The 24,112-nt window shown below is 38.8% G+C and overlaps 1 protein-coding gene across 3 annotated transcripts in view; it reads right to left on the bottom strand.

Moving 5' to 3' along the window:
* The window catches only part of ndrg3b (ndrg family member 3b), a 103,020-nt gene that overhangs the window by 54,673 nt on the left and 24,235 nt on the right, over positions 1-24,112 (bottom strand). For all 3 annotated transcript variants that reach the window (XM_067446724.1, XM_067446725.1, XM_067446727.1), the window contains exon 2: positions 8,058-8,140. In XM_067446724.1, coding sequence (XP_067302825.1) covers positions 8,058-8,114 — 57 coding nt within the window. In that variant the 5' untranslated portion in view covers positions 8,115-8,140. The remainder of the gene's footprint in view (positions 1-8,057; positions 8,141-24,112) is intronic.

Genomic DNA, 24,112 nt, shown 5'->3' with positions numbered 1-24,112 from the left:
CCCGCGAATACATCATAGCTATTACAATTCCAGAGAATATTCAATCTTTAGTCTATTAAACACATAAACCTTTTAAAACTGTAGTTTAAAAAAATGAATGCTTATATTTAGTTATGGGGATTTGATAGACTCAACTCTCATTTATGTTCTCCATTTGAAAATATTATACTTTATAAATGTATTTTGCCTGTTGTTAATATGGCTGCATTTATAAATAAAAAGTTGAAACAGCATTAATGCTAAAAGGACTGCCAATTTTTTCAGACTATTTATTAATGTAAATGTCTTTTGTTCTGTATGTAAGGGAGTGAAACCGCAAAAATTACAGTGTTTAAAAAGCGCAGTTAAGTGCTGTAGCTGTAATTGTAAAAAAACAGAAATAACACAATAAATAAATATCGGTTCTATATATCGGGTTATCGGCACATAAACACCCAAATAATCGGTAATAAAAAATCAATATCGGTCGATCACTACTCTTAGGTTTCTTTACCGATTGTGAAAACGGACTGGAGCAAACTGAGGCGAAAAAATAAATAAAATAAAAATACAGACTTTGACCTGTGTACATGCTATCCTTATGATGAATGCACTGAACACTTACCTTATCGTACACCTACAAATCAAAGTATACTTTCAGCTTAATTCCAGTGAGGGAATTTTGTAATCTGCTGTAGTTTTTGTGACTGAACTCAGTTAAAAGTAGTCATCATTCATGTAAAAAAAAAATCAAGCACAGAACGAGCCTTTGCGGTTCACAATTTAACCCCATAACGGCCATTACAGGTGATACACAAATTTCAAAAGCCTCTAAATTATACTCAAGACATTATGCTTGACATTTTCCTATTTTTTTTGTGTGTTTTATTTAATTTGTTTAGTTACACTTCTTGGGGGGTGGGGTGGGAAAATATTTGTTCATGATTCTGCTGTATTTGGATCCTGTTATTATTGAAAAAGTTAAATAAACAGATTTATATATAATTTTTTTTTTTTTTAAATAAAAACTTTGCTGAAAAGCCTGTTGTACACAATCCTCTAAATGAGGCATCGTATTAATAGATTATACCATTTTAGTAAATAAAATGTCTAGTATAATTGTAAAAACATCCCCCCTTCAGGTGGTAATACATGTCTTGATTTGCTGTCGATCACTGATTAATCATAAGAATAACTATTATTAGTTCAGGAAAAGTACTTACTAGACAGTTAAGCAACTTAAGTTTACTTAATTATCCATACATAACACACACACACACACACACACGCAATTTTTTTTTTTTTTAAACGTTAAGATTTATCAAATATTATCAATTAGGCTTTGATGAACATTAATTTGTTTGTCTTATCTCTTAATCATCTTTTATTGCACTGCATTATATTTTTGCTTTGATCATAAAACTAATCATTAAAATATTGTACCAAGACCTTATTGAGAGACAGTCACAACTGATATTCATATGCATTTATTCAATACTGTTTCTAAAGATCTCATTAACTTACATTTCAAGCATCATCAGAATTTCATCTGCACATTGCAAATTGCATATTTTTTCCTCAGTTTGTCACTTTGAATACCATTTGTATTCATACTTGAGTATGAGCTCCATATTCTCACTGTCATGCTATATGAGCCATAAAAGCCTGATGCATCAAATTTGATACTTAATAAAACTATAACTATAACACAGCTCTATTTCAAATTAGATTTTTTTTATCCGGACTATTACTTCATACACCGATCAGACATAGCATTATGACCACCATCCTAATATTGTGTTGGTCCCCCTTTTACTGCCAAAACAGCATCTGGCAGCAAGATGTTAGCAGCAGATCCTTTAAATCCTGTAAATTGTGAGTTGGGGACTCCATGGATCGGACTTGTTTGTTCATCACATCCCACAGATGCTTGATTGGATTGAGATCTGGGGAATTTGGAGAATGCTTAGGTGGGTGGTATGTGTCAAAGCAACCTAAGGACCGAAGGTTTCCCAGCAGAACATTGCCCAGAGCATCACACTGGCTCTGCCGGCTTTCCTTCTTCCCATAGTGCACCCTGGTGCCATGTGTTCCCCAGGTTAGTGACACAGCATGGGGTCAGCATGGGCACCCTGACTGATCTGCGGCTATGCAGCCCGAAACATAAGAAACTGTGATGAACTGTGTTCTACAACTACCAACAACCAATCAGAGCAAAGAAGCGACGCATTGTCAAATGTCAACAGAGCTCAACTGCACTGTGTTGCCAAGTCTGTGTTTTTTTCCATGGGTTGTTTTATGTCTGCAGGTTAAAGCGACTATTATGTGATATATAGACCCATGAGTGTGAATTTTAGCAGGCAACCTTGCCAAAATAACACACATTTTACCCCCCAAACACCATTTTTTTTCAGGGGAATTTCAGCTGGCACCCAGGCTAATTTTTCCTGGCAACACATCAACTTTGAGGACAAAATATTCTCTTGCTGCCTAATATATCCCACCCACTAACAGGTGCCGTGATGGAGAATTATTCAGCGTCATTGACTGTGGTCATAATGCTATGCGTCAGGCTTTACAGGGTTAATCAGAGACAGTTAAGAGAGCCATATGGAGCAAAAAAAAAAAAACACTCTTGAATTGTTCTGTGGGCCTTCTGGCTCTATTTGATGCTGGTGATTTCAGCAGCTATGAGATCAGGATCTGATGACATTCATACATCATGTCTCTGATCTCATTGCTCCTCTACAGCTCGTTACCCAAGGGAAACAGACCCCGAGACGGGCGCCTTGAGGAGCCTGGGATCGGGTGATGATGATGAGATTTAGTTAAAGATAGCAATATATATGTTTTTTTTCTTCTTTTCTTTTCTTCTTCTTTAATTATATTTTGTATTTATATATCTATACCTGCATAACTTGCTACATGTTTAATGCTTTGGCAACATTGTACTATCCGACAGTCATGCCAATAAAGCTGAATTGATAGAAAGACAATCGGTCATTTGCGAGTGAGTGAGTGAGTGAGTGAGTGAGTGAGTGAGTGAGTGAGTGAGTGAGTGAGTGAGTGAGTGAGTGAGTGAGTGAGTGAGTGAGTGAGTGAGTGAGTGAGAGAGTGAGTGAGAGAGTGAGAGTGAGAGTGAGAGAGAGAGTCTTTTATCCTCAAAGTCCAAAGAAAGACGCTAATCAACGGATGCAAGGCAGAATTAGGCCAATACCCTCTCCTTCTAAACATCCAAAAAAGAGCCAACAAACACAAGTGACCCCAACACATAGCATTACAAAGCCCCAAAACACCAAGAGCTGAGCGTGACTAGGAGTCCCCTGTGTCAGCTGGTGCTGAGACTGACTGAGCTCACACACACGGAGATCAGCCGGCCTCAGGACACACACACTCACACACACATTTGGCCCTCAAAAATTATGATCACAGAACAAGAAAAGTACATCACCCATTGGACACACACCATTCAAAACCAGCACAAACTGGAATGTTATTCGGCCCTAAATCGAGAATATAGCGTAGCGCAGTACCTGAGCTCAGTGAGGGATGTGAGACTCAAGAAAGCCCTGACGATGTACAGACTCAGCGAGCACAGTCTCGCCATAGAGACGGGCCGAGGAAGACTAACCTGGCTCTCCCGTGAGGACAGACTCTGCTCGCACTGCATTCTGGGAGTGACAGAGACCGAGCTGCACTTCCTCACAGAATGCACACAATACAAAATGATCAGAGAACATTATTACCCCAAAATTAATAAAATATTCCCCCATTTCAGCACCTGTAGCCCAACCTAAAAACTGAGCTACATTCTTGGTGAAGAAGCCAAATGTTCAAATATAGCTGCAAGATTTGTAGCCTCTTGCCATCTCCTTAGGGACGAGCAAATACACAGCCCATAAACACGCACTCTCTCACAGCCAATACACACACCCATTAGACCTGCACGCACACACGCACACACTACACACACTAATATAGTGTATATACGTTCAGTCGTTATATGTTTTCTATATTAACATGTTTGATTTTCTTAACAAAAATCTTTATTTTACTATTCATATTTTGTTGTTTTTATTATTAATATTTAGTTTAGTTTTTTATGATCAGTTGTTACAAATCACTATGTTGTCTTAATGCTTTGGCAATACAAAATTTTGTCATGCCAATAAAGCTTCTTGAATTGAATTGAAGACAGCGAGAGCGAGAGAGAGGTTTAACAGTACTTTATTTTCAAAAATAAAAACAATTCATCAACATCAACTACTTAATCAAGATAACTTAAAGCAGCACTTGGCAACTTTTGCTCTCGGGGTCCCCCTACAGTTGGGAAAAAATAATGCTCGTAAGCTCTTTCATCCTACAACAGGAGATGCCATCGCACGTGCATTTGCTGACATGACAACCCTGATAGCCCTGAACTAGTGATGCGCGGGCCGTCTCATAACCCGCGGACCCCGTATGTCTATTTAATGGTCGCGGGTGCGGGGCGGGTTGTAAAAATATATACAGTGATGCGGGGCGGGCCAAATAACTTCATAAAAGCGGCCCCGCGGGTTGGTGCAGCACTAACAGTTCCCCTGAACACTGCAGGAGGAGTTCTTCTGGCGGCGCGTGTGAAATGTCTTCATCCCAGGTACAGTCAGTGGCATGTTTCAGCATGTCATATGAATATAATTTCATGTGTTTTATTTTTTTTAAACGCCAAATAATCACGATGCTCACGTTTACAAGCCAGCGTCATTATAGTAGTCTATTGGTTACCGTTTTACAGAATCTATATGATACTTCAGTTCAATGTTTGAGTGGTAGCTCACCGTAACAAGCAGGACAGCATCGGTCGGGCACGCCTTCTTCAGCTCACACCGACGAGCAAACCCTGGTCCAATGTTGATCCTCGTCCTGCCTTTAATCACATCACTTTTTCGTTTCCTCTTATTGCTTTCCTCCAACAAAACCTTTTCTTTCTCATTTGTCTGTGCTGCTTCGGACATGACTATATTATCCGATGAACAAAGCTGGGCTCGCACGTCCGAATTTAAGGAAGTGTGGGTGTTGGTGGAAGTGACGTATATGCCGTAAAGCAGTCGAATTTTGTAGTTCTTTTTTTTCTCGGGTTACTACCCGAAACCCGAAGTTTAAAAGTATGATTAAAAACGATACAGACTCCATCAGGCTATAGCAGACGTGTCATTCAACCTATTGTAAGTCGATGTATCATCACAAGAGTCTTGAAAGTATATTATGAAGGTTGAAAAGTTACCTAGTGCTGCTTTAAATTAAAAATTCAAAAACAACTGACCCTCATCAACTACACACAAAATATTGTTAAAACACCAAATATGATCAAAAACCTCCTCATTTTTTATTAAATTATAATACATAAATTCTATATTTAACCTTCCAGCAACCAAATTCTTGAACATCAATTCAGTATCAGTACTAAGAAGTTTCAGCCCTTCATTTTTTCTTGTCTTCCACATTGCTAACTTCGCAGTTCCTATCAAATAATTTAACAAACATGTTTTCCTTCTGATTAAGAATCTATACCTCACACCCCCAATGAAAACTGCTTCTGAGAATTGCTCATCAAATACCTGAAACCATCTCTCAAGAAGATTTAAAAGACCTTTCAACCTTCCACATCTTAAAAACAAAAGCTCCAAATTTTCTACCATCCCACAGAACCTGCACTTTTCATCCACTGCTGGGTTCAGGTGTGCCACATGTCTGTCCGTAGCTATCGCCCCGTGAATAAGCCTCCACTGTAGATCAGCGGTACGCTTCTCTATGGGAGGCTTATACAGGGCTCTCCACCTGTCCCTCACGAGGAAGTCTGGCTTCAACAAACCTGGCCACCTTGAAGCTTTTTGTCCTTTAAGAGAGTCCTGATGTAAAACTTTGACTGCAGAGTAATATATTGCTTTCTTTGATGCAGACTTAAAGTATTCCAGCTGCAGGGTATCAAAAGACAGAATAGACCCCACATCATCATCATCATGCTCCGCCTTTATAAGAGGAGAGATTTTAATTTCTGGGAATTCCTGTTCATTTATCATGTCCGTCAAAAGTACTCTCCCAATGCACTTTCTGTAACTGCTTGGTAAGGCATTAACAATCTCCTACACCAATTTCTCTGTCAGACGTGAAGACCTTAAGCCTGTCATTTCTTTAAGGACCTCCACTGATTTCCATCCATCTCTGTTTAAGAGGTATCCCAGCTTTACAATCCCATGTTTCTGTAAGCATGCACTCACACCCACAGAAGACAAGAGTCTTGTTTGAGTCCTTGGGTGAAAAAACAATGGTTCCTCTAGAACCCAATTCCCAGGTTCATCCACTTCTCTCAACTTTAAAAACAGTTCTCCATGAATGCAACATTGTCCGGTAAAAAGGTGTCAGCTCAGACAGGATCATCTTCTCAAGCATCATTAAAAATAAATGTCTATCCAATCCCAGACCCCCAGATTTTGACCCCCAGAGTCCAGACCACGTCTTTGTGGTAGAGAAGTCTTTGTGGCACTTGAATTCTGAAAGCACATATTCTGCTCCTCACATCCACCAGACCCTGGCCACCTTCATGAACAGGAAGATAAAGCGCTGCTGCACAAAACCCAGTGCTCTCCGCTCCAAAAGAAATCCACAATTGTCCTTTGTATCCTGCAGATCAATTCATCAGGTGGCTCCATTATAGAAAGTCTATGCCACAAGATAGAGGCAGCCAGGTTGTTTACAACCAGAACTCTTCCTCTGTACGACAATTGTGGTAATAGACATTTCCATTTAGACAATCTAGCATTCACCTTCTCCAGCATTCCCTCCCAATTTTTATCTTTTAAACTGTTGTTTCCTAAATAAACACCTAAAATGTATAACCCTTCCCTTACCCACAACACCCCACCCGGTAATTTTGGAGGTCCTAACCCTTCCCACTGGCCAATAATAAGCCCTTCACTTTTTCCCCAGTTCATTTTTGCTGAAGACGCTCTCTCATATGTTTTAATATTTTCAGTTAAAATATTAACATCGTTTTGGCTTGTGATAAAAATTATGTCGTCCGCGTAAGCAGATAATGACACCCTGCCACTGTTATTTATACCAGGAAGTAAAATTCCATTGAGGTCTCTCCTTATCCTACACATGGCTCTATAGCTAGGCTATATAATTGGCCAGACAACGGGCAACCCTGCCTAATACCTCTTGATACAGGTATGGGTGCACTTAGTCCTCCATTTTTTTAAGTCAGTTTAACATCATTTAAGTTGAAATAACTTAAACATCCAAGTCGATTGTACTGCAAAAGTTAAAAATTTGCCTTTTTTTTACAGTGTAGTTTCATCGTTATTACCGTTGACATCCTGATTGTTATCTTGATGACATCCTGGACTTCCTCAGCAACACTAGGTCCATCTTGAGCCTTATGTGGGCACGCCATCTTATTATGGCCGATATCGCCACACTCAAAGCACTGAATGCTACCAGTATTAGCGTAAACCACATGAGTCTTTCCTTCGTGGCCAATTCTAAACGATACATCCAGCTCTGGCTGATTCAAAAAACAAAAACACTTGCCTCCTAAAAGACAACTTCAACGCGGCATTTCTGCATCTTAGTGGAATTGTTCTAATTTCACTTGCAAACTTCCCATATCTCGCCAACGCTCTTTCGATCTCATCATTATGAATGAAAGGTGGTACATTAGACACGGTTATACAATTCCATCGCATATCAACCGGTTCGCCAGTTCCTCCTCCTTTACAAACACCACCACCGCCTTATTCATTCTTGAGGCCGAAGAAATACTCTCGTAGCCGACCTGTTCTCCAACCGCCAGTAACACATCTTCCACAGACACGCCCTGTGCGGGCACACACCTGATACCATGACGGAGCGACACAGGTGATGCCGCCACCTACGCGGCCGCGGGGTGAGACGCCATCACGATGCCGCAAAAAAAAACAAAAGTTCCCAACAAAAACGATTGAATTACAGAGCACAAAACAACTAATATACTAACAGGAAAGAAAATAACACCCTCACCTCACGCACACCCCAAACTTCAACAAAGAGAAACAAACCTTGTCTGTCAGGAGGGGTTTGATCTCAGTCAACTGCACATCCTGTAACTCATCCATCCCTCAATACTGACAGCTGCCCGTCACTACAGAGAGAAAGAGAAGGGATAGAAATGGATTAGTACATCATTACAGTCAGCAACTACTTATTGACAAACAGGGAACAGAACTCAGCATGCCAAAAGTTCATGAATACAGGGCACAGAGACAGAGAGAGAGAGAGAGGAGAGAGAGAGAGAGAGAGAGAGAGAGAGAGAGAGAGAGAGAGAGAGAGAGAGAGAGGAGAGAGAGAGAGAGAGAGAGAGAGAGAGAGAGAGAGAGAGAGAGAGAGAGAGAGAGAGAGAGAGAGAGAGGAGAGAGAGAGAGAGAGAGAGAGAGAGAGAGAGAGAAGTATAAAGTATAAAGATGTATAACATCCTGCCTAATAACTGCCACCAAACCCCCATTGTCCTTGTTAACAGAATTCAGATGAGCTCATGTTTAATTCATGGCTTAACTCTCTGTGGCAGTCCTGAAGGTCAATGCATGCTACTGTCTGTATGGGCATTATGTAGGCTTATGTCAACCTTACAGTGCTGACGGCTGTGCCAGCATGAGAGAGATAGACAACGACGGAGATGTGTTAATGAATGAACATCCCAGTACTGTAAAAGTGCAGGAAGGCTGTGTCTATTTCATGCTCACGTGGTTAACCACAATAGATAAACATGTCAGCTGTGTGGACGCCAACAAATCGGAAACAATTCTTGTTTTTAATTGACACGTATATGGATTCTTATAGTGGTGACCCCGAATAGTCGAAGATTCGATGCATCGATATGCAGAGCCGGATTCGACCACCGATCTCGCGGTCGAATCTTCGGGGGTGTTATGAAACAAGGATCATACCATTTTGGCAGTATGGGGGTGCTCAATATTTTAAAGACGCGCCGCGGCTCTGCGCAGCGCTGAGCTTCGCATCCGGTGTGTGGCCCCTTTAAGGCATTCGTCGCCTGTCCGTGGCTACTCAGGAACTTGAACTACTTGTTAAAAATTTTGCTATGCCACAGAGCGCCATTTCAAGCTTTCATATTAAATTTATATTATATTTCCCTTAAATCGTCAATGTACATACTGATTTCACACTGTGGTACAAGACACACCCATCGTGCAGCTCTTCTGTCAGAAGTCAGTTCAAAATTGAGCTTGCGTGTATATAATGTGTTGGGTCATTTATATGGATGCCCCCAACATTTGCATCTGTCCAAACATGTGCATTGTCAGGCGCAACTGATGGGGACTGCAGATAAACATGCATCGCACAAGGATAGCAAAAACGGCAGCTCATGGTCATGTTCCAGGCGGTGCAGGAGACGTTTCTATCCTTCCCACAGATAAAAAAAAAGTCAACAGCCAGGATCGATGTTTATAATCCGATACCACAACAATTTAATTCAAGATCGTTCATTTGTTCGGCCCATTTCAAGCAAGCTTCACTCAGCGTCTTAAACTGAAGAAAGGGGCAATTTATTAAGTATTTAGTCATTAAGTAGCGATGTTTCTTAGTGAGACCGCATTGTCTAGATAACGCAAAATGCTAGTACAGTAACAGTAGGAAACACCAGTACCATACAAAACTAAATAGTGTGTCTAATGACAAAGGTTTGGAAAAGAAGAGCGTTTTTGCGGTTGCCAGATTACAGTAATTTAAATCCCCCAAACAGAGCTTTTCTGTGAAAAGAACCCGTATACTATCTGGTGTTTTACCTAAACATGTCCAATCTGGCAACCATATGTATGCAAGCTCTCTCTCTCGCCCGTGCGTGCGTGCGTATGATCTGAAAACACAAATAAACAAGTAAGCTGCATTTTATCAATCTCCATTTGAGATGTTCTGCTTAAAGTGTGTGTGTTCTGTCAGGGCGGTCAGGACTCACGAGCCGCTTTGCTGAACTGCTGTGAGCTGCTGAAATAAGCCAATCAGAGCAGAGCTCTAATTTTAATATTCATCACTCTTCCAAATAAGGCAAAAACAGAGCATTACATCCTAGGGACAATTTATAGGGTTGTACATGGACCTGTAAAACTGTATCTGGACAATTTTTGCCCTTAAATAAGCCACATACCCTCTATTTAGATATCGGAGAACAATTTTATATATTGTTTCAACTCATTCTAGGGCACCTTTAAATGCAGGTTGTGTCCCAATCCATCAGGGCTCGAATGTGCTGCTGCATTTTAGGAATGAAAATGCAAATGCGAAATGCTTGGCCAACACAGGCCCCTTTGGGCATGCTTGAAGAGATGAAACAGCATTGGCAACTGATTTTACTACTGTAACGTGACTCATTTCTTAGTCACCCAAGTTATTCATGAGACAAAAAAAAACATGCAGGCTGACTGTATATTATCCATCGGGAATTAACAGGCCTCTACTAATTCAGGACATCACAGCATATAAAGAACCATTCAAACATTTGTGAAAGAAGTCGCATATGCTCACCAAGTCTGCCTTTATTTGGTCAAAAAACCCGCAAAAGTCTTTAAAAGCCCCCCCCAAAAAAATGCACTTACACATTTTGGTAGACAATGACACATGAAATCATGCTTGGCTATAAGGAGTTTGCAAGTGCGCACGATTTGGCTGGCTGTATGTTTTTTTGTAGTTTCTGATCTAAAACCACTTAGGAAGTTCATCCTTTTGCATCAAACAGTTTGTCACAACATGATTGTATAACTGTTCTGTACGTGTCTGGTTTAAAGGCTTTGCCCACATATATGTAATGACTTGGCATTCAGAAAAATCTCTCCATTGCACACACACACACAGGCCAGGTCACGTTAACAATTGCTCACAGTAAGTGCCTCTGGGCATTGACTGACTATATGTGGTGTGGCGATGAGGATGCGAGAGAAGACGAACAAAAGGATGTGAGGTGAACGCTGGGCTTCGGGTGGCGTCCACAGGAGGGCTGACAAGTGTTGACAAGGTCACAGTCAGAGACAGAAGGCCATGCGCATGTGTAAGATGGATTAGAGGAGTTACTCAGAGGGAAAATGTCAATCTGTCATGGTGTGTAGGGTCAGTGATCTGTCAAAATACACCGCTTGTGAGACGAGACAGGGTTTTGCTTATTTATACGTTTCTAAATGTTGACCAAATTGTTTTTATATTCTTTAGTGCTTTTCCACTTTCTGAGAACAGGATGAACACATCTAGCATCTCCTCCTGAATAAATGGAGACAGAGTGCACTATTTTAGGAGGAACGCTGCCCAATGAGTTTCTCCAGAGCTTCTCAAAGAACAATGTGAACTGACTATTCTTATGCAACAAACCATTTTCTTGTGAAAATGTAACATGATGTGCTCCTTTCATTGTGTTTGTTATATAATGCACACCAATGTTAATATTTGGTTTGAATATGAATGGCAGAGGCAGCACTAAACATGAATAGATTCCTGCTAGGGCCAGTCAGTAGGTTGATGATATACTGTGTTTCATGTCAACTGATGCAAATTTTGCCATTTGGTGTATACCAAGGTCAGGGGTGTGTAATCTACAACAATTATATAATACAACAATTATATCATAATTATTGCTTAAACAATGCATCCGCTGACATGTCAAGTATGCCACTCACTTTGCAAAATCCAAACAAAAACACTTGAGAACGCACGCTTTAACTGTGTGACATAGCCTAGCTCAATGCCGGGAGAATGCTCTAAAATTCAAGAGATAGCGGGTCAAATGATATGGTTTAGCAATATCACACAAAGAGGAGGGTTGTTTATTACAAATTCCAGTATGATTGCGAATGTCATATTGATTTCATCAAACAGTTAAAAAAACAAAACAAGTTACCATTGCTTAATGAATGGTTTAATGACTGAATGACAATGAGCTGTCTGAACGAATCCTTTTAATGAATGACACAATGACTCAACTCATTAAGACAAGTGACTGGGGGTTTTAGATTCATATTTAAAGTATAATTTTTATTTACAAAAATAAATACATCACTTTAAAGAGGCAAATGCTGATTTTTAGAGGAAACCTTAATTTGTCACTGCTGTGAATTAACTTCACACAGAATATGGATAAAACGAAAGCTTTGTGCTGTCCACGGCAGGTCTAAACTAGTCAAGGTACCAGCATAACACACTCAGCAAAATATACATGAAATCCCTCAACATTAGTAGGGATCAAGCCTGCAGTCTCCCTCTCATTTACTGAAGCTTTCGCGCCTCGATCTTCTGCATCTGCGAGAGTGTGGGCGGGCTTTTGATTTCGTAGCTGTACTTCCTGCGCTCTACTCCGCAACTCCGGTCTCGAAATCACTACTGTGCAGACTCGGTCCCAAGATGTCAGCGCCGTGCACCCCCGCCTGAAAGCTTCAAATATGGCAAGCGGAAACGGATGATGTCGAGTCGTCCATATTTTTTTACGGTCTATGGTAGGGATGCACCGATACCAATTTTTCAGGACTGGAGCATCTGTCGATACCAATCCGATACTAATGCAGTTTTGTTAAAAAAATTATAGATTTTCTGTACCTCAGTCTGTTGAACTAATAATCACTCTTTTGTGAGTTAAACACAATTACTAAAGACAGACTTCATTATAAAAACAAAACACACACACACACACACACACACACACACACACACACACACACACACACACACACACATATATATATATGGCGCACGATTATGCATCTTGGCAAGTACTCATGTAAACAATTGGTCAGTTATGCAAGTAAACAACCTGGGCTACATTTCTCAAAAGCATCGAGAGCCAAGTTAATCTTGAGACCATTGGTGGTAATGGTTTTACGATCAACTTAGGCTTATGGGCTTACAGAATATGAAGAAAATTAAAAGCTTAAACCTTTATTTTCTGAAACATTATCATGCACATCATCCTGCAAAACTGAGAGAACACAAAGGTTTGAACAGTTACTAATATTAGAAATGAGGTCTGTTAGTTTAAATCCAATTACAACTACTCAAGTTTCTTATGTCCTTATCCACCAGTACGGTGACAGTGCTGGAGCTGGTTCTCACTGCTCACAATGAGTAAATGCATGGGTCGGATGTGTGAAAATACCACATGGTTGCTACAGTGTGCCCATGTAAATTCACTAGGAAACATTTTATTCCAGCCAATTTGGTTTGATTATTTGCTGAAGTTGTAAGCCTACTTTCCAGCAGAACAATACTCATTATGTTCTACAGGCTGTTTGTGAAACGCTAATTATAGGCCATTGGTGAATGTGTGGGTTCAGGTCATAAAACCACTGTAGGGATCCTTTCTTGCTTAAAAGGCAGGGTTCCAGAAACACTTTTTGTTATGCTGGTTGAAAGCCTCTTCACATCCTGACAGCGATAACTAGTGGTCGAACAGGTGCAAGTGTGATACAGTTCAGCTCTCAAAGTATGCTCTTTTTCGTTGTAATGTTATGTGCTTTGAGACACGAGGTAGTTTAACGCCATATCTTGGGGTGCTTTTGTTTGCTCCTTGCATGTTTTTTTTGAAGGAGGCGAGGCTTTGGAGGCGCTCTGAAAGGAAGGTGGGATCTTTCTTTTTTTAAAGCTAGCTTTCTATTACTAGCTTCTACTAACCCTGCCTTTAACTGCTCGACTCTCTGAATAAGTCACGTAATTAGCAAAAAATACCCTTTCTCTCAGTTTCATTCAGGAGAGACCTTTCAGGCCTCCATTCCAACTGTAATCCTTCTTTATAATTAGTAATGGTGCTATAGGCTTGTGAAGCAAAAAGATAATTGCAGTTTTGAAAGTAGCTTCAAAGAGTTAGTATTTCATGTAAGGGAGGAGCAAAAATCTGCTTCAGAGAATAGTTATGTTTAAGAGAAATCATGAGGCCAATGTTTGGAGGCTTCAAGGTTTCTAATTTGAAATGTTTTCCCATTGATACAATAAGCTACATGAACTAAAAAGGTCATTGGCCCCAATTATAACATTTTAATTATTCTGTTAAAACACCACATAATTATCACTTCAGTGACATTCATGAAGCCTCTATTAAAATCAAAGGGCCCTCTCTTAATTCATCTCAGTCTAGTCTGAAGTCAATGTATGTGATGGAAACTTCACTTTGAAGAAGGGCAGCTCTTAAATAGAGTTGGCATTTCAAATGGAGATACGGTGTGCGGTGAACAGAAAAGGTGTGCGGTGATTATGTCCTGATATCATAGCGCCCGGACCGATGTCCCATGACAGAAGGCAGGCAGGTAAAGGACTACAGAAGAGAATAAACTACAACAACAAAAAAAGATCAAATTTAAACTTTTATTTTAAGTAAAAGACACATACAGGCAAATAATTAACTACTAGAATAATGATATTGTGGTATGGATTAGTGAAATTATCAAATCAAGAAGGCTGATTATAAAATAAATAATGATTAAATAAATACTGTACGCACTGTGCACTTTAGAATGAAGTTCAAAACAGTGTTCATTCACACGCGTCCAGCTCATGATTCAGTATTTGGCACACTGTAAAAAAAAAAAAAAAATGATGACTGTAAATTGATGCAATTTAATTCGGCAAACTGAAAAATTTAGAAGTGATCAGTCACTTGAAAATTTTCAATTGGAGAGGGAGACCTGAACTTTTTTTTACAGTGCAGAAATGTAGTCGCTTTATTTTTTATAGTACAAGTTAAATATTGTTAAAAGACAGTAAGTAAAGTTTTTATTTGTGCTATTTGTTTTAGTAATAAAATGATACAATTTATTTCAATATATATATATAATTTCAACAGAACAAACATATCCAAATAAAATAAACCGTTCTTTTCAGGCTTTTCATATAGGTCTAAACTATATTTAGGTACAGAAATGGTAATAAAATATAAAACATCACTGCATAATCTGCAATGTATAATATATAGATGAATTAGCATATTGTGATAAAATTCATTATTTTCCATAATGTAATTATAAAAATTAAACTTTCATATATTTTAGATTCATTGCACTCCAACGATTGCGATTATATTATGTGTGTGTGTGTGTGTGTGTGTGTGTGTGTGTGTGTGTGTGTGTGTGTGTGTGTGTGTGTGTGTGTGTGTGTGTGTGTGTGTGTGTGTGTGTGTGTGTAAAATTAAATACAATTAAATATGTTGTTTATCTGCAATATCAATTTCAATGTCTATGTCTTTAAAGCTACACTGTGTAACTTTTTTAGTTTATTCTTAGATAAAAGCACTTTAAAAGTTTCAAAAAGTAATGTTGGACGTTTGATGGAGTATTTCTGTGACAAAAATACTCCTTCCGGTTTCTCACAAGTTTCGGAGAGTTTTTCCCGAGTGTGGATCGGCTTGACGTTAATAGAGCGGAAGGTCCTTATGGGCCGTACGGGCTCTTCTCCCGGTAGGGTGCGCGCCACGCGCGCGTGACTAGAGCGAGAGAGCAAATGCACACCCATAAACACTCTCTCAGCTGCAGATCCAGTCGTCGTTATAGTCCGTGCCATGCTTCACTTCATTCCTCCACTTTGACATCAAGCGACTTCAATGCTTCAGCACAGCATTCCGCTACACATTCCAACATCGCTTCAGTCGCGTCTCAAAGTGGATTTCCACGGCCACTGCTGTCACAGGACTTTTTGACGGAGCGGTCCCAGCGATAAAGGTTCGGTTCTGCTTTGGAAGCAGCCGGTGAGTAAAACTGCTTCAAATGTCTGTGCTGTTGGCTACCGTCACGTGAGTAAACATCAGTAAATGACACGATCGCGTGCTTTGTCATTCAAATGCGCTAACATTTTATGGACTCCATTGTTGTTCTATGTATAACGTTACACTAGTCTGACGTGCAAAACCGTTTTGCTTGCTACTGCTAAGGTTTAGTCGCAGACAATAGTCCATAAACCGAATCATGTCCTCATAAACTGCGAGTAAAGACACACAAAGGCCACTAAATACAGTACATACCACAGAGACGGACGTCCTGCTGTTGCTGTTACTCCTGTTCTGTTTAAGATTGACTTGAGATTGACTGAAACTGAGTATTTCACCCCCCCTTTAACCTCTTGCGCATCCACTGTGAGGGAAAAAACTCCTGTTCATGGATTGAAAACATGGATTGTCCTTTAAATGTATTATTTTTTAAGTTTGTTAACTTTTTTAATTTCTTATATATTATTTTTCTTATTTATAATCCAAACGTTTAATTCATACTGAAAGCCAGAGGGTGCCCCCGAACGGAAAAGCCACATTTGCCTCAGAGAAGTGATATGATGACGTTCATTTTCAGGAAACCCCTTATGTGAAGCTAACGCGCTGTAAACAGGAGATAGAAACGCTTTGCTTAAACATGACGACAATAAACACGAGTGCAGCAAAATATGGTTTATTTGAGTTCTTCACGCCGTCAAGGGTATTTTCATAATAATAAAGTATAATGCAGTGCTGAGTGACGGACGTAGAATACTATAAAATAACGCATCGTCTGCCTCACTCTGATGAGAAGCCACATCAGCTCACACACACTCGACTGACGATATGAAGTGAGTTAAACATGTTATTAAACGTTGTCTTTTGTTGAACAGGTTTATGAATGCTTCACTAGTTTGTGAAGATGTTTGACTTGTGTTGCTTTTTCAAACGTTATAAGCGGCCTTTCAGACGGAGCAGCGTTTACTCCTGATCACAGAGCCGCTCTTCGCTAACACACTGGGTATTTATTTATTTCATTAAAATCGCAGCCTTTAAGCTTTCATAATCGCACATCATCCGATTGCGGTTTGATTTCGATTAATCGTGCAGCCCTAATTATAACTGCATATTTATACTGGTGAACGTTTTTACTCACGATCATGGCGCTAGGGAACGTCTGCCAATTTCCACCTAGTGTTAGAAGTGTTTAATTTTATGAATTAAAATTAAAACTTTTTTGTTTTTGTTTAAATGTTCAAATTCCAATGTTGTGCATTAGTCCGTTTTTTATTTTTTATTTTTTATTTTCTATAAATACAACAAAGCTGTGGTCTTTTTAAATGTTAAACGTAATTTTAATTCAAACAAATTATATGTTTCAACCGGCGTTTTCGGGGTATAAATTTGCAGCTATAATGCATGCGAGTGATTTTGAATTGATACTTCATGTCATTATACATTGCAGGGACGTACACAGACATTTTGAGGGGCAGTGGCCCACACCAAAAAAGGGGCATTAGGGGATTGAGTATCATCTTAATGTAGAGAATGAATAACAAACCTTTTACAATCATACTGTAAATACATTTGTTAGGCTTTAGAGCTAATTAAATTTTTGTTCTAATTATTCTTCCAAAAAAATTTATTCTAGGCTAATTTGATCTCTTTTCTATTTTACATTTTTGTTGGAGATTTAAGTAGCAAATGAGAATCACTAAAATTATTGAATATATTTTGAGAGAAAGGTATTGTTTATGGTATTTGGGGTAAAAGGCATATTTAACATGATATTAAACAGCTGACTGACTTCCATTTGTTGACATGACATGGTTAAGATTCAGCTGGTAAATATCTTAAGTGGGGTGTCCATCTTAGAGGTAACATCCTATTTATAATAAAAATATGATAATAATCATATAGTTGTTACAACGATAAAACTTTATTAAATTATTATGGGATCTCAGTGTTTTCAGATTATTTACTTAAAAATTAGTTTCTGTATTTTAAAAATATTTTTTATTAACATTTTAATATTTACTGAACAATGGTTGTTTATTTTATTAATCAAAATAAACAGAAAATACTGCAAACGTTGCTAGAGATTTTTTGAAAGCATGGACGTTTTTGAAAAATGAGCACATTTGTGCTTGTGGTGTGCTTGTACCCTGATACAACTTATTTATATTTATAATAGCCTTTATTACCTTTTTTTAAATTGTGTATACGATTAATATGGTCTAAATAAAATATCATTAATATGACATGTTATAGATAATAGTATTAACTCGTAAAATTGATTATAATCGGAAATCTATTTTACAGGAGTTAAAGAGTGACAAACTGTCAGCAATATTCAGTAGCCTATAGCCATGGCGATTTACCCGCTGGTATGCTGGAGATTTGAATCCATGTTTGCACTGTTTAAACAAACAAACTACGAATTTTGACATTCTACGAACTACGAACATTTCCGTTGTGTTGTGGCTTAATTTAGTACGGCTGCACTACTGGGCCACCGTAGTTAAACGGTCAATATGAGCATCCCTGAACACTACAATACAATATTTTTGTCAAACAAATGACCTTGAAATTATTTTAGTTCACATGTAGAGATTGCGACTTCAAATAATCCTGAAAATAGGTTAAAGGGATAGTTCACATAAAAATGAAAATGCTGTCATCTTTTACTCACCCATGTTGTCCCAAACCTGTATGAGTTCTCCTACTGTTGAACACAAAATAATATATTTTGAGGAATGTTGGAAAACAACATGTTTCAATATCTAATGACTTCAATAGTGAGTGGGGTGGGGGTGTCCAATGAAACATTTCTCAAATTATCATCTTTTATGGTCAAGAAAGACATATTTGGGATGGCATGAGGGCGAGTAAATTACATAATTTTCATTTTTAGGTGAACAATATTGTCTCGTCTGTTAAGAATTGTGGGAGAATCGTGATCTCGATTCGCAGAGGTTATTAGGGGCAGAATCATGGGGCAATGTCAGATGTACAGATATACATGGGGGGCTTTAAAACATGACATCAACTTATGCAAGAGATCCATTCAATAGCAAGTGCAAAACTAACCTTTGCATACGTATGTAGCTGGTTCGGTAATAAACAGCAGCTCGTGAAACAAAGAAATAAAAGAATGTGTTGACCCATATTCTACATAGTATGATGCTGAGAAATGCAAAGCCTGATTAATGCATCCAAATAAACTAAAGCTAACAAAACACACTAACCAGCAGCGCACATAAGCTGCACTAATCTGTCTGTGCTCTAATCAGCTCATGGGACAAACGGAAATCTTACTCTTCAACAGTGGATTTGAGATGATGGGAGTTTAACATGCTTTGGGTTCTTATGGAAGATTTGAATTGAAATGGATTCTATTTCAATTTGAGCCAGCTCAGTCAGAAAGCAAGGCATTTTCACTCACTCTCTCTGCACATTAGGAGAGGAATTGTACACACACACACACACACACACGCAGGCACGCGCACCTTTACACAAAAGTAACTATTTACTCTCGCTCTTGCTGCAATCACATTGTGACTTCTACAGAAAACTAGAGAGACTTCTGTGTGAACTATTCCTTCATAAACACTCAACAGTGCCAAAGTTCTAGTCCATGACCTGCTACAACCATTGGCTGGAGTTGTCACGTTACCAACATTATGACTTTGATACGATTGATACCAGTCTAAAATACCTCGAGACAGATACTCAATTGATACAACAGTCAAAAAAACCTAGTAAAATTAGTTGAATAATATCACAACAGAACTAATTATTCATTGTTTTATTCATTTTTTTACTAAAAATTAACTTGACCAGCATGTTCCTGCCCTGGTTTTTGACCATTCCCTCGTCTTATTGCTTTAATGACATGTGAATGTGAACATCCTTACAGAGATCACATTATCAATCATGTTATCATTCACTAACTTTTTTTTACTTCTCAACAGGTTGGTATAACCAAAATCTTACTTCATGATACAAGTAATTTACCGTATATACCCAAATATAAGATGATGTTTTGTGTCCTAAAAATATGCTGAAAAATGGGGGGTCGTCTTATACTAGCGATATAGACAAAATCACATATCTATTAAACTGACGATAACAAGGTCGCTCGGGCAGTTTTTATATTTATAACATATGATACAATTAAACAACATGACTCAACCAAAAAAGTATTTTCCTGATACCATCACGACTGATTTCATATGACAGTTCCATAAACAAATTAACATTAAATCACTTACATTTTAGATGCAGTATTGAGTGTTTTTGTTCTAGTTCAGCAGCGAAAATAGTTCTAAACAAAGATTCAGTACCAGAACTATAACACGTCTCACAGCAACAGTGTGCGTTACTAAATGATTCAGTGTTTGAATGAATCGGTTGAATCAAAGATTCAGTAACCTGTTCGTAAAAAACTGCCTCAATCTTGAATGAATCAGCCATTTGAATGAATCGTTTAAATGAATGACTCAATGGGTGCATTCACTTGCACACCAGAGTAAACTGACAATGCAAGTAAACCGGGTTTACAGGTTGACCAGATTTTTTCCTTTTAGTGATGTCAAAAATTATGTCCGTATCAAATGTTAGTTGTGATGTTAAATAAAGCGTGCACTGTGTCAGCGGGAGATTTACGACCCATATTATCCCTCATGTAGTTCCAGATGCAGCGTTTTGACTGAACCTCTTCTACTTCTGCTGCATGAGATGAGAACACATCTTTACAATTGTCTGGGTCTGTTTGTGTGATACATGCCCTTATTTCATGTAAAACGCTAGCTCGCTCTGTCTGGATGCGTTTAAATCTGCTTATTAGGCATAATCGGCTTAAGAACGTGCATGTAAACGCACCCAATGACTCACTCATTAAGACTCACCTGCTGCCACCTACTGGTGGTTTAGTTTAATGTTTAAACATACTTTCTAAAATGTCTTATTTATCCAAAAAATCTAATCTCATAACATTATTTAATGCAGTTGTAATTTTTCAGTGTAAATTATTTAATTTGATTGGTAACAGCCCTATAGTGTCTTATTTTAATTAAATGTATAGTTTAAATTTAAGAATATAATATAAGATTAAGGCCCTTTAAAAAAGGTAAACATATCACAAATATGCAGATCTCAATATGCCAAAGCTGATTGAACACTGATGAGAATATTGTTTCAGAATAAATTATATTTACAACACAAAAAAATAAAAATATATAAAGTTTTTTCCGGACAAGCAATTTTTTTACTCAGACAAGTGAATGACCGTGAACGGCGGTTTCACACCGCATGCGCAGGCAGCGCAGAAGCTTTGCGTATGGAGAGCGGGAGCCACGTGCCTGTTGTGCTTTTACACTGGCAACATTGGTCGCTCGCAGCTGAACCGCGGCTCGTGTGTATACAGACAAATATTGTCCATTCTGTCAGATTTTCGGGTGGTCTGCTCAACCCCTGTCATTCTCATGCTTTGATTTATGATAGGCACATTAGGCAGCATATCTGCTGCAAATGCGACCCCTCTGTTCCCCTCTGTTCCAAACACATATGCATATAACATGCTGTATATGGGTAGTTTACATGATAAAAGTAACCTTAGAGTTAAGATAAGCCTCTAGTTTTAAAGGTGCCCTAGAATGAAAAATTGAATTAATCTTGCCATAGTGAAATAATAAGAGTTCAGTACATGGACATCACATGCTGTGAGTCTCAAATTTGCCTCCATTGCCTCCTACTTCTGATGTAAATCTTGTGAATCCATAACACAACGGAAAACAGTGCTTCTCAACATAAACCCAACAGTGACGCAAGCATTGGGGATCATTTATATGGACGGCCCCAACATTTGCATCTGTCCAAACATGTGCATTGTCAGGCGGAAATGAGAGCGAATCATCATTTCAGATCATCCATCCGTGAGAAAGAGCTTGCGTGCATATGGTTGCCAGATTGGACATGTTTAGGTAGACGCAAGCTCTTTCTCGTGCGCGGATGATCTGAAAACACCAACAAACAAGTAAGCTGCATTTTAGCAATCTCCATTTGAGATGTTCTGCTTAAAGTGTCATTCAGTCGGTCTGTGTTCCGTCAGGACTCACTGAACTGCTGTGAGCTGCTGAAATAAGCCAATCAGAGCAGAGCTCAACATTAATATTCATGACTCTTTCAAATAAGGCAAAAACAGAGCATTACATCCTAGGGACAATTTATAGGGTTGTAAATGGACCTGTAAAACTGTATCTGGACAATTTTTGCCCTTAAATAAGCCACTTACCCTCTATTTAGATATTAGGAATGTGCCGATTTTCGGTACTGCGATATATCACGATAATGAATATGCATGAGTTTGTTATTGTGGGCACTTCAAAATATCGTAAATAATAATTTATTAACAACTATTACATTTTTTATAATGCACTTAAGAATACTTTGCTGCGCATCAACCATATAAACGCTCAACACCGCTGTTCTGCGTCAAAGGGACACGCACTCAGACGTAAACAAGCCCAACGTGCATTTGCACATGAATGAACCGGTGAAGGAGACGGACTAATGAAGTGCCGCTCAGTGACAGCAGAGGACGCCGATGAACTGCAGAAGAAGTTTTTAAAACAGCCAGTCGTTTTTGTAATCTCAATGTTGTTCATCACAGGCTCAGCACCAAATACTTAATAGGTACTTAAAGACCTAATAGGCTATTTATTTTCAAACTTAAACATTGTTTTAATCTGAACTACAAGATGCCCTAATTATTAGAATTTTTTTGGATTATTTGTCCAAAAGACATACAACATTATTAGTTATGTTAATTCATTATTACCAAACTGACAATGAAAAATACTTATAAAGAATTAATTATTCTAAGTAATGTTAATTTCTTAGTTACTGTTTAATAACGAAATAACTTTATTAATGGACCTAAGATAAAACTAACGATGATCAGTATTTCTTAACTAACATTACCAAAAACATTATACTTTCTGTTACAAATGTATCTATTGCTCAATCTTAGTTAATGCATTAAATAATAATGTTATCTGTTGTTCTTTATAGCCTAATTCTTTTGCACTTTAATCTGTTTGAAAATTGTATTTTTACAGCTCTGAAATTTTTTTAGAGACCACTTAACATTGATTTCTCTTATTTTGTTCCAGAGCTGTATATATTTTTGGTGCATTGCATTATTGTATTTAAACATTCAGTTATTTTTGTTATTACAAAAATAGTTCTTAAAGCTGTTATAATAATAATAATAATAATAATAGATTTTATTTATAATGCACTTTTCATTCCGAAGAATCTCAAAGTGCAACAAAGGGGGGGGGGGGGGGGGATAACAACGTAAGTTGTGGACTCGGTAAATGTTTACAAGCTGTTTTATTGACATCTTTCCGCCATTGAAACGGATGGAGTGATGCCGTCTCACCCCTCATGTTGACTACATGAAAACGACTCCTCTTGGACTTACCATTGATATAGAATACTACAAACAATCAACCAACACAGAAAACAGAACAGAAACACAGCTGATGGTGAACAGAAACAGAGCTGATGGTGAACAGAAACAGAGCTGATGGTGAACAGAAACAGAGCTGATGGTGGACAGAAACAGAGCTGATGGTGGACAGAAAACAGCTGATGGTGGAAGTCTCTGTTAGCTCCGCAGCACACTGTGGTCCACTCCATGTTCCAGATTTCTCCCAGCGGCAGTGTCCCGATGACATCGCCGAGGCACGACAGCTGAAGACCAGATGATGGGTCTTCTTCATGATGATTCAAACGATGGGGATCGCTGCAGCACCATGCAGGAGGAGGAACATTCCTCCGGGCACTTCTGTGGACACACCGGGGCCGGCGCAGATGTCGCTCCACGGTCGCAATGCAGGACGGAACAGCGGCGCAGCCGAGAAGCAGAACATCCCAACATCATGCCGGACGCCGACGACGAGAGCCAGGATGACGCTAGCCCGGTGCAAACTTCAGCCACCATGCAGCTTAAGCTCAAGGGAGACCACCAGTGAGCACCCGCGGCGAGAAACAACAAATGTCCTCCAAACCAGAAACCAACCGCAGCAATTCAAACGTAAACATTAGAGAAGCGGTTGAAAACGGCGAAACGACGAACAACGACCTCTCAGTGGCTGCCAGCAATCAGCAACAGTCCCAATTGTAGCTCTGACTGTTAGACTAGTCACAAACATAAGGAAATAAAATAAAATGTAAATCTAATAGTACATTAACATGATTTGTTGTGGGTGGAGAAGCGGCGAACAGACAACGCCAGCGTCCTCTCCCCCACGTTGCCTAGCAACCCTTATTGTTATGCTATGACAACACTTTATTTGAAACTTATTTCAATATCATGATAATATC

The sequence above is a fragment of the Pseudorasbora parva genome, chromosome 6 (genome assembly GCF_024679245.1).
Source record: "Pseudorasbora parva isolate DD20220531a chromosome 6, ASM2467924v1, whole genome shotgun sequence".
NCBI classification, from domain to species: Eukaryota; Metazoa; Chordata; class Actinopteri; order Cypriniformes; family Gobionidae; genus Pseudorasbora; species Pseudorasbora parva.
Note: the sequence above shows the minus strand (reverse complement) of the source record. Positions and strands in the feature narration are given on the sequence as shown.